The sequence below is a fragment of the Cherax quadricarinatus genome, chromosome 52, assembly GCF_038502225.1.
Source record: "Cherax quadricarinatus isolate ZL_2023a chromosome 52, ASM3850222v1, whole genome shotgun sequence".
Lineage (NCBI taxonomy): Eukaryota > Metazoa > Arthropoda > Malacostraca > Decapoda > Parastacidae > Cherax > Cherax quadricarinatus.
The window spans coordinates 23,400,416-23,412,659 of record NC_091343.1 but is presented as its reverse complement, the minus strand read 5'-3'; the positions used below and the strand labels follow the sequence as shown (position 1 = coordinate 23,412,659).

Sequence of the window (12,244 nt, the reverse complement as noted above, 5' to 3'; positions counted from 1 at the left end):
CTTCCCCTTTTTCATACATTTATTAAACAAAAGTACAAACCACTCCAACACTATATCCCCCCCTGCTTTTAACATTTCTGTCATGATCCCATCAGTTCCAGCTGCTTTATCCCCTTTCATTCTACGTAATGCCTCACGTACCTCCCCCACACTTACATTCTGCTCTTCTTCACTCCTAAAAGATGGTATACCTCCCTGACCAGTGCATGAAATTACCGCCTCTTTTTCTTCCTTAACATTTAAAAGTTCCTCAAAATATTCTATCCATCTGCCTAATACCTCCATCTCCCCATCTACTAACTCCCCTACTCTGTTTTTAACTGACAAATCCATACTTTCCCTAGGCTTTCTTAACTTGTTTAACTCACTCCAAATTTTTTTCTTATTTTCATTAAAATTTCTTGACAGTGCCTCTCCCACTCTATCATCTGCTCTCCTTTTGCACTCTCTCACCACTCTCTTCACCTTTCTTTTACTCTCCATATACTCTGCTCTTCTTATAACACTTCTGCTTTGTAAAAACCTCTCATAAGCTAACTTTTTCTCATCAATAAAATATATTTAACTGCCTTCATTGAAAATCGTCTTATTGTATAATTTTATGTGATGAATTCTTAAGTTTGTAATATTTCAGGTGAAGTGATCCTTTGTGATTTGCGCAGTGGGTCATCAGTCCACCGTCTTCAGGGTCACGTGGGCCCAGTTCAGATCACACAGTGGTCGCCACGTAACCAGCACATTTTGGTGTCGGGTGGCAAGGACCAAACGGTGAGGATGTGGGATGTGCGTGCTGGTCGTGCATGTCTCATGGCTCTGGATATGGAGAATTCTCTTTGTAAAACTACCAAGTTCAAGAAGAGAAGTAAAAACGTCCCTCAAGCACATAAAAGCTGCATAACTTCTCTCTGCTTTACGCATGACGGTATGTGGCTTTTGTCGTTCGGCTACGATGGCCATCTAAAACTCTGGAATTCTACTACCGGAGATAACATGGAAGTAAAATACGAAGAGGCGTATACAGAGCTTAAGAAAACTATTCATATGGCAATCTCATATTGTACATATCCTGATCTAGTCTTTATACCATGTCGGGAAGAAATTCTTGTGTTTGATCTTTTATCTGGAAGACTGTTAAATGTTTTACAGGGTCACTTTTTGTCAGTGTTAGGTGTGGTATATAATCCTGTATCTATGGATTTGTATAGCTTTGGCATTGACCATAATTTTATAACATGGACCCCAAAGAAGTTATTAAAAAGTTGTCTTTCAAATGAAGAAAATAAAGAAACAGTTAAAATAGCTCGAGTGAAGAAAAATACCAGACAACGTGTGAAACATGAAGTAACTCAAGATGCATGGAGTAGCGATGAAGATTGACTTGCATAATGTTTGTCACTATATTCATGTGATTTCTGATTTATATATTCTTGAGCATCAATGTTCCCTAAGGATATTTGTTCACAACTGCCCACAATTTAGAGAGAAAACTTTAGACAACATTTTAGTTCGTTGTGGAACATTATCAAGTCACAGCACAAGATGGACCAAAGAATTGTCAAATTTCCTCTTCAAATTGTGGGTTAGTTGTAAAATGTTCCAACCAAGATATTGTTACTTTTTTTTTTTTTTCTAATAATTGAATGATAGACAGCTAATGAGAATGCCATAATCTCTAAATCCTACTGAATGTAAAGAAGTTTCTGCTGCAGGAGACTCCTGGGAAATTCACCTGGCCTGCACCTCATTCACAGACACAGGCCTCACTGCACCCCAGGCAAAGTTTCTACTTGGGTTTTGTGATTTCCCTTTCTGACTGCCAGGTGCTTTTTGCTGTTATTTTAGACATCATGTTGGACTCCATAGATATTTTGTTGACAGATGGAATGTGTTAGGAGTTTTGGCAATGTGCATTTTTTCTATATTTTAATAATCTTAAAAAATGTAAACCATAATTATATTCTTGCAACTAACATGCCAGGAGCAAGGGGCTAGTAACCCCTTCTCCTGTATACATTACTCAAGTTAGAAAGAGAAACTTTTGTTTTCTTTTTGGGCCACTCTACCTCATTAGGATACGGCCATTTATTGAAAGAAGAATAATTATATTCTTAGATTACTAAGCCTGAAGGCTTATTTCCATTGGTTTTATTAGGTCCCAGTGCGGGATTCAACTGACAACAGTCCGTTAAATTCACAGGTGTCTTTACTGCTAGGTAAAGGGGATAGTAGGCATTAGGAAACTTGGACTGGGCCATGGGGCGTTGATCCCTGGAACACCCGCCAGGCGTGACTCGCCTCATTGTAGTGCTTAACCTCATGTCCTCAGATTTGAGCTCAACACACTAATTATTGTTCTACAATGTGGCTCCTTAGGAGTTACCCCCAGTAGTATCTTTAATCACTATGGATAACCATTAAATTTAATATAACCAAGTTAATGATGTAAATAGCTAAGTTGTCAGTGTAACTGTCAATATGCCAGACACTCCATTAGCTGTGGGGATTGCAGCTTACTATTTAATAATGTATTAGAGTTGCAATTTAAGTGATTTTCTATTTTCATCGGTCTTGCTGTATAGCAGCGCTTTTTCAAACTATACACTATCAAAAGGGGAAAAAGAAACAGCATCTTAACATTGTTCTAGATTTTATAAAAATAAATATTATGTACATGTTTGGACAATACACTCAAGGATTAGAAAATGTTGACTTCAAAGATTGTATATAACAGATTATGTCCTCACTCAATCCCTGCATTTTTTGTATTAGCTAAAGCTGCTCAGAATCTGCCTGTAAAATTTGGATATTTTTTACATATACTGTACATGATATTCTTGCTAAAACTGTAGAGATGATATTCCACTTGATACTTTACAACTCTTGTGAAGAATGCAAAGGAATTTTGTCATGCATATGTAATAAATTTTGTATGAAAAACAGTTATAGTATTATGTGTACATATGCTCAAAATACTGTATACAGTGGTACCTCAAGTTACGAACTTAATTCGTTCCAGAAAGCTGTTCGAGTGCTGATACCAAACGAATTTGTTCCCATAAGGAATAATGTAAATTAAATTAGTCAGTTTCAGACCCCCAAAAATACCGAGTTTGGAGCTGTTCGAAACTCAAGGTACCACCATATTTGAAAACAAATGCAGCATAAATTACAGCACTATTTATTTAACCCTTAAACTGTCCAAACGTAGATCTACGTTTTCTCAACATTTGAAAGTACGTGAAAAAACGTAGATCTTTTTTTTTTTTTTTTTACATTTGAAAACGTGTAAAAAAAACTTTCATCCACTTTTTTTTGTTATATTTGAAAATATGTAAAAAAAAAACATAGATCTACTTTTGGAGCACTACACATGTGAACATAGATCTGTTTGGACAGTTTAAGGGTTAAAGATGTTTACTGTCATTGATATTAATCATTGCATTGCAGTTTCTGCGACAAGTGATCATATTGTACTCCATGCATAATCAGTAGTCTTGGAGGAGACACAGTATGAGTAAACAGTAAGGATTAACATAATTAGAGCTGCACAATAATCTTGACATATGTATATCAAGAAATACACAACACCTGCTGGGGATCTGATGAGGGTGATTATAAGGGAAGCAGGTAAGGTGAATGAAAAAATATGAAGCTATAATGCAGAAATAAACTAACAAAAGAAATGTGACAGCAGAAGTACAATGTATGTAAACTAAATGGCAGTTAAGTAATAACTCACAGGATCCACCAATCTGCAACCTCCCCACCAGTCCTTCAAAGTGTAGGTAATGTACTTCCCACCTCCAGAACTTGGGTTAACCAACTTAACCCAAAAACCATTTGTCTGCATTTCTCCAGTCTAGCATGTTCAGTCTCGTGCATGCCTGCTTGGCGCTAAGTTTGTTGGAACTAGAGCATCCAGCAGGCATGAGTGAGCATGCTAAATTGGCATTAATGGATAAAAGTGAGTTTTGGAATTTGATGTGCAGTTGGAGTATGGAGAAAGCAAATCATATCTATGAAGTTGTATCTATTTCTGGAGGTGGGATATACAGTACCTACACTCTGAAGAATAGATAGGGATGTTACAGTTTGGTAGATCATTTGAAATGTGATGTTCATGCAGTTCTGGAAACAGCAACATAAGCTGATGGTTAATGTATTTTGTATCACCCTCCCTTGGTGGGAAGATGCATAGTGTGTTCATGAATATATATATACCAATATATATATATACTCTTAAGCACCCAAGGATTACAAAAATCTAGACAGAAACAATACCATAGATGTTAGTAACCAAGGTAGCTGATTTGTTTATTATTATTGCATTCATGGAGAGTGATAAATCCATAGAGGTCATACCGTGCCAGGGGAATGAGAGGCAATCAGATTCGATCCAAGGAAAGGGAAGGTAATTCTAATTCTTTGGATCAAGAACTCTTCATGGGCATCAAGGCAACCCCCCCCCCCCTTGAAAAACATTCATTTTACAAAAATGAAAAACAATGTACAGGTGCTTTTCGACTTACGCTGGTTCAACTTATGATATTTTGACGTTATGATGGTGCAGAGCAATTACTTAAAATAATTCCCAGCAAGAAGGCAGCAGGTCCATAATTTGTATTTACATATTTACTTTTCAATACTGGTATTTAGTTGCAGTAATTATTTGTTTATTTAATTATTCAGTGACAGTAGTTAGTTATCTTGCATATATTCATATCTGATTAACGATATTTACAACTTAGAATGGGTTTGTCAGAATGTAACCCCATTGTAGGTCGAGGAGCACCTATGTTTATACACACAAATGAAACAAGGATGTAAAAATTGGAGATGAGATCAAGAGAATAAAACAATATGGAGTGAAGAACCATTACAGTAATCCAGAAACACTGACTTAGATCATCTAACTTATTTCTTTCAATATACCGGCTGCATCCCACTGAGACAGGGTGGCCCAAAAAGAAAAACAAGTTTCTCTTTTTAACTTTAGTAATGTATACAGGAGAAGGGATTACTAGCCCCTTGCTCCCAGCATTTTAGTCGCCGCCTATGACACGCATGGCTTATGGGGGAAGAATTCTGTTCCACTTCCCCATGGAGATAAGAGGAAATAAACAAGAACTAGAAAGAAAATAGAAGAAAACCCAGAGGGGTGTGTATATATATGCTTGTACATGTATGTGTAGTGTGACCTAAGTGTAAGTAGAAGTAGCAAGATGTACCTGAAACCTTGTATGTTTACGAGACAGAAAAACGATACCAGCAAGCAACGTTACCATCATGTAAAACAATTACTCACTTGGCAGGCAGTTGCTGTCTACCAACCTACTACCTCCAAGATCCTCTAGCATGTAATATGAATAAGAAAAATGTTTTGAAGGGTTGGTGGTTAAGAGAGGCAAGCAAGCAAACACTAGGACATTTTCTGTCTCCTAGTGTTTACTTGCATGCCTTTTTTAAACCCCTTTTTGGTATCAGAATGAGATGATGTCAATACCATAGCTGGAACAATTCACCAAAAATCCACACTTAGGAATCATATGACAAGGTTTCAACCCTTGTGGGTTTAGTGCTTAGTTTGACTCGAATAATAGTAATCACAAGGTTTCAGTCCTTCCAGGGCCACTGTCGAGTGATTTGACTATTGAGAAATCCAGGGTGGACTGAAATGTCATCATACAATTTCTATTTTAAATGTAGATCTTTGGTGAATATATACCAAATTGGAAGGGTTGGCTGGCTGAATGTGGCAAAAAAATGTTATGAAATACAGTACAGTATAATCCTGTAAAACTAAATGTTCTACATAGATACCAAAGAGTACTGTAACCCCTAAACTGTCCAAACGTAGATCTACGTTTTTTCAACATTTGAAGGTATGTAAAAAAATGTAGATCTTTTTGTTTTTTACATTTGAAAATGTGTAAAAAAAACTTTGATCTACGTTTTTTTTGTTATATTTGAAAATATGTAAAAAAAATGTAGATTTACTTTTGGAGCACTACGCATGTGAACATAGATCTGTTTGGACAGTTTAAGGGTTAATGAACACTTATTCAAGTTATACAGAACAGGGAATGTCAAATTAGCATAATGTCAGTGAAATGCAATGCTGAAAATATTTTAACTGGAGCACACTATAAGAAACATTACAATTATGTACACTACATACTGAGGTAACTGCTCTTACATTATGGTATACTCCAGCACTTGAAAGATTAAATTATTCCATATTAAAAACAATCTTAGTCAACTTTCATGGTGAAGGGCTCTTGATTCAATTTTTTTTATTATTCATGGAAAAGCTCTACTCTTGATCCAAAGAATCAGTTGCTCTCCACTTCTTCGTAGTAAACCTAATTACAGTGGACCCCCGGTTAACGATATTTTTTCACTCCATAAGTATGTTCAGGTGCCAGTACTGACCGAATTTATTCCCAGAAGGAATATTGTGAAGTAGATTAGTCCATTTCAGACCCCCAAACATACACGTACAAACGCACTTACATAAATACACTTACATAATTGGTCGCATTCGGAGGTAATCGTTATGCGGGGGTCCACTGTATCTCCCATTCCTAGGTGCTGTATGAGGCCTAGTTTAGCACTTCCCCTTGAATATAATAATTATTATTATAAATACTAGGAAAGGCCTGCATATTATAATAGACTACAGGAATCAATTTCTATTCTCTCAGTTGAACTTTTAATTATTTTTCACTATATTTTTTATTATTATATTTATCGACAAGCATTAAACCAATAGGGGTCAAATAATACCTGGGAAATGGGAGGCAATCAAGTTTGATCCAAGGAAGGGAATGACAAGTCCATCTCCTAGGATCAAGAACCCCTCACCAACCTTAAGCAATCCCTTTTGAGGGACTACAAAAATAATTAAATATTTAAATTAAAATATTCAAATTATTCTAAGTGAAGATAATTCACAGGTCAGTTATTAAAAGAAACTAAAATAATATTAACAAGGCACTATCACAGCTGTGAAACTATTATATAGTACAATTTGATGTAATTTTTGTAATTAAGCTGAAACCTTGATTTAATGGACTAATAGTTTAGTGTTTGGTTTTGATAATAATAATAATGGACTAATAGGAGGGGGGTGTCAGTTAATGTTAAGTTTTAGTTAAATTTGAATGATTGATGTTTTGTTCTCAGTAGTAATAAATGCAAAATAAAGTGGCCCAGCAGGCTGTGGCAATAATAGAATTTTGGATATAATAGACTTCATCAGTTTTTCCAGACATTGTCTGGCTAGAGGTTTTGTCCACTTTAATGCATTAAATTGGGGTCTGTTAAATCGAGGTTTTGCTGCATTTCAGGAGCACTCTCATGTTCACTGAATGCAACTTTTACCTGTAACTCAAGCATTGTTAGGGAAAACATTTACCTGATACAGGTAAATGATCGAGCAGGTTCAAGCATACATGTCAAAAATGTAGCAGGTTCAAGTATACATTTCAATAATGTAGCAGGTTCAGGTATACATGTCAATAATGTAGTAGGTTCAAGTATACATTTCAATAATGTAGCAGGTTCAGGTATACACATCTGTCAATAATCTGGCAGGTTTAAGTATACACATCATCTGTCAATACTCTTCTGTTTTCACTGCTGTTTATTGTTTAATATTGTGGGGCAATCTAATTTAGTTATTATTAACTGATAATTAAAAAAGCATACAATTATAAGAGTTATGTCAAATGCAAGATTCATCATGATAGATTTAAACAATATGAAAGGTCACTTTGAATAGACAGTATAAGAATTTCTTAAAACTTTGTGGCCTGGAAAACAGCACTGATAACTTTTAGCCAGTACCCTTCTAGGAGGGTGCATTGATGTTGCTAAAGGCACTTGATTCAAGGAATTAGAGCTAAGTTATGTAGCAAATAATTGCCAGCAACTTGAGGGAAATGCATTCACTTATGATACTTATTGAAGAAGTTTTGGTTCTTGGACCATGATAACTTTAAATCCATGAGGAGAAGAGGACACGGTGTTATAAAAGGGGCAGGAGAGAGTGGCACTGGTAGTGGCCTTCACTGTTGCTGCCACTGGCAGATACTGTGAAGAGCACACTGGATGTGGAGAAGGTCTTATCTTATGACTGTATTGCATGGCAGTTTCATGGCAACATGTTCTAATGTGGGTGCTGAAGATGGCGATGAGTGAAGCTTCTAGGCAACTTCATCATCATAACTCGGGTTCCCAGCAGATTATTTTAGCATCTTGCCAACACACAAGATATCTCTTCGTGTTTCTAATTATGACAAGCGTTGCTGGTGTCATCCCTGCTGTTGGAGATTTTAGATTCGTAAATTCTTGTAGACAAGTCTCTCCTTGTTTTCCCCTACATCACCTTTTCACACTATCCACAGGCGATGGTATATACTCCTATTTCCATAGAGGGAACATTAAATGAGATTTTTTCTTGGAAGAAGGTGCATACATTATACACACATTTACTTTTCTTCACTTTCCTTCTCATTTTATCCAGGACTGCAGGTGCAGAGTTCAAACCATTCTATACAATCCACTAACTGCCACAGGTAACCAAAAATTTATAATATTACCTTGCAGTGATGCAGTTACACAAGCTCTTGCCAAAAGTAACATTCAGTCTCCATTATTACCACTGCTTCAATTGGTGACCTTACCAAGAAAAAGTCTTCATTTAATGCTTCCTGTAAATAAATAAGAGTATACACCATCCCATAGGAAGTGTGAAAAGATGACGTGAACAACTAGGAAGAGACTTATCCATGAGAATTTATGAACAAAAACTTCCTGCAGCAGAGATGACAACAGCAATGCTTGTCATAGTTAGAAATACCGATGGACATCTCATGTATTGGCAAGATGCTAAAATGATCTATTGGGAAGAAGATTTAAGGTGGCGAGGGTGTCTGGAAGCTTCACTATTCACTACCTCCAGCACCGCTGTTTAAAAAGCTGGTAGTTATAATGTTTTTACAACACAGACCCACGTGACATTAAAACTTAACGTATTTCCATGAGACTGCCACTTGACAGAGCTATAGGATAAACCCTTCTACACTCCTAGCATTCTTTCACTAACTATTACTAGTACCATTTATTATTAATACTGTACCATCACCAATACTACTACTGGTACTATCTCCTACCCCTATTATGGCCTGTCACCTCTCATGCATCTCAAATATTTGAAGTGATCAAGGTCTAAGGACCAAAACTTTTTCAATAAAGGTGTCAATTTCTTTCAACTAAAGCTACCTTCCCCTTCCTTAGATCAAACTGATTACCTGCCATTCAGGCATTGTATGAGTTTCATTGGTTTAGCACTTTCCCTTGAACATAATAATAATAATAATGTTGGCCAATAATCATAATTTAAAAAACCTTTAGATAAGTATTTGACATTTTTATAAAGGCTTTTGTCAATTAACTTTTTAATAGCTTCTTGTACATGGAATTCCTTTTCCACACGCAACAGAATTCAAGTACAGCCTCTCCACACTTAACAACGGAGTTCCGTTCCTAAGACCACGTCAGTAAACGAATTCATTGCTAAGCGAGGAGCATACTAACTATAATGGTAGTGAATTTGTATCAACCATCTTTGATATTGTTTTAATGTCACCTTTGCACCATTTATAACATTTTTAGTATATTTTTAAATGTTTATACAGTAGTGTACTGTATACTGCAATAAACAGAATAGAGGAAATCAGCTCTAATATACATTTTTTAGGTATGCATGCTGGTCAGAGAGCCCATCATAAGTCTGAGTCATAAGTAAACGAGTACGTGCTAAGTGAGGAGAGGCTGTATTGAAGTTTTAGTCAAATTTTCTCTTGCAAAATTTTTCAACAGTTGCTAATGTTGACTAGTTCTTCCATGAAAGTGGAATAAACAATATAATAATAATGATTAATATAGTTACCAATCAATAATACATCTTCTGTACTGTATTTGTATAGTTGAATGTTTTTAAAAATGATTTTTTTTCAGTGTTAAAATGGAACATCTTTAACACTGGCTACAATACCAAGAATGAAGTTACTACTTTTAAAATTTAGGTAGCTGTAGTTAATTTGGAAAATACTGTTTAGAAATATTTTTAATAATTATTTTATTATATGCCAATTTGTTGGAAACTAGGTGTAACCTTATTTTTTAAGCAAACCCTAAAGATCATAAAAGTGGCCAGTAATGTACATATAAATTAAATTGCCTGTACAGCTAAATAATCAAGATCTCGGCAGGTCTTTAGGAAACAAATGTGACGAAATCAAATACTGTACTTTTTTTACCTAATGCACAAAAATATACAATTATAATAATATTATCGTACTAAACTGTACATGCGTAATCAAGTTTTAACACTTGATATTACCCAGCTTGAAGTGATTGAAACTTTATGATAGATCCCCGGCTGATGATCCACTGCACACCCGAACCCAGCTGATGTGATGCCTGCCAGAACCCACCTCTCATTCTTGTGGATAACCAGAGGTCCCCCCGAGTCACCCTGTGGAAAATTTTTTTTATACATAAATGGTATACAATACCGACAAAATGAAGAATCAGACACATGTGCAACATCTGGGTATCTTTATTTGTAGACATTTTGCCAACCAGTGGCTTTATCAATACAATAAAAGGACATAATGTGAAGATTTATATACAAATTTCCTCTTTTCCTTAGTCACGTCTCCAGCCCCTCTTATATTATGCTTGCTTTCCAGTTTTAATTTTTATTCACAGAAAATAGAAGATTTATGTTATGCAGACTACTGCATTATTGTAATAATTGTATATAGTCTCTCCTCACTTGGCGATGTACTCATTTACCGATGACTCGGACTTACGACAGGCTCTCTGACCAATGTGCATACCTAAATATTGTATGTTAGAGCTGATTTCCTCTATTCTGTTTATTACAATATACAGTACACTACTGTATAAACATTTAAAAATATACAGTAGGGCCCCACTTATACAGCAGGTTAGGTTCCAGGCTACCGCCTGGAAAGCAAAAGACTCGGCAGACGATGCAACGTACCCCCAATGAAAAGCAGGGGTGCCACTAGCACGATAAGAGACAACACAATAAGTGTAAAGGGCCCAAGACTGTTCAACTGCCTCCCAGCATACATAAGGGGGATTACCAATAGACCCCTGGCTGTCTTCAAGCAGGCACTGGACAGACACCTAAAGTCAGTACCTGACCAGCCAGGCTGTGGGTCGTACATTGAACTGCATGTGGCTAGCAGTAACAGCTTGGTTGATCAGGCCCTGGTCCACCATGAGGCCTGGTCATAGACCAGGCAGCAGGGGGTGTTGACCCCTGGAACTCTCTCCAGGTATACTCCGGGTATTTGGTGTTGTGCTAAAGAAAATGTTATTCTTTCTGACATTATGACCGGAAAAACATATATTTATTCTACTGTGGGTGTAATTTATCATGTTTATACGTTATGTAGTGTGTTTATTACATAATTTTGAAAAAAATATTATAGATGGATTAATTAAAATGTCTATATTAATGTAATATTCAACATTTAATGCACCTCAGAGTGATTATTGTGTGTTGTTATTATTATAATAATAATAATAATAATATAATATCTTTATAAGTACATGTACAAGGTATACAGGTCTAGCTGACATCAATAACATATTACTGTATAGAATCTGCTTGTTATGCAGAGCATTTCGGGCAAATTAGGTCAGTTATGTCCCAGGATGCAACCTACACTAGTCGATTAACACCCAGGTACTCATTTTACTGATGGGGAACATAGACAACCAGTGTAAGGAAACACGTCCAATGTTTCTACCCTTGCCGGGAATTGAACCCGGACCCTCACCATGTGAAGTGAGAGCTTTAGCCACAAGGCCACGGGGCACCGTGGCCTGGTGGCCATATCCCACCGAAGCAGGGTGGCCCAAATGGAAAAATGAAAGTTTCTCCTTTTACATTTAGTAATATATACAGGAGAAGGGGTTACTAGCCCCTTGCTCCTGGCATTTTAGTCGCCTCTTACAACATGCATAGCTTACGGAGGAAGAATTCTGTTCCAATTCCCCATGGAGATAAGAGGAAATAAACAAGAACAAGAACTAGTAAAAAAATAGAAGAAAACCCAGAGGGGTGTGTATATATATGCTTGTACATGTATGTGTAGTGTGACCTAAGTGTAAGTAGAAGTAGCAAGACATACCTGAA

General features: G+C 36.3%; 2 protein-coding genes across 8 annotated transcripts in view; one reads left to right on the top strand and one right to left on the bottom strand.

The window, feature by feature from the left end:
* The window catches only part of LOC128696857 (DNA excision repair protein ERCC-8), a 34,041-nt gene extending 31,102 nt beyond the window's left edge, over positions 1–2,939 (top strand). For all 3 annotated transcript variants that reach the window (XM_070096156.1, XM_053788279.2, XM_053788277.2), the window contains exon 5: positions 635–2,939. In XM_070096156.1, coding sequence (XP_069952257.1) covers positions 635–1,377 — 743 coding nt within the window. In that variant the 3' untranslated portion in view covers positions 1,378–2,939. The remainder of the gene's footprint in view (positions 1–634) is intronic.
* The window catches only part of LOC128696858 (serine protease 27), a 120,650-nt gene continuing 111,036 nt past the window's right edge, over positions 2,631–12,244 (bottom strand). For all 5 annotated transcript variants that reach the window (XM_053788280.2, XM_053788283.2, XM_053788282.2 and 2 more), the window contains one exon: positions 2,631–10,543. In XM_053788280.2, coding sequence (XP_053644255.1) covers positions 10,385–10,543 — 159 coding nt within the window. In that variant the 3' untranslated portion in view covers positions 2,631–10,384. The remainder of the gene's footprint in view (positions 10,544–12,244) is intronic.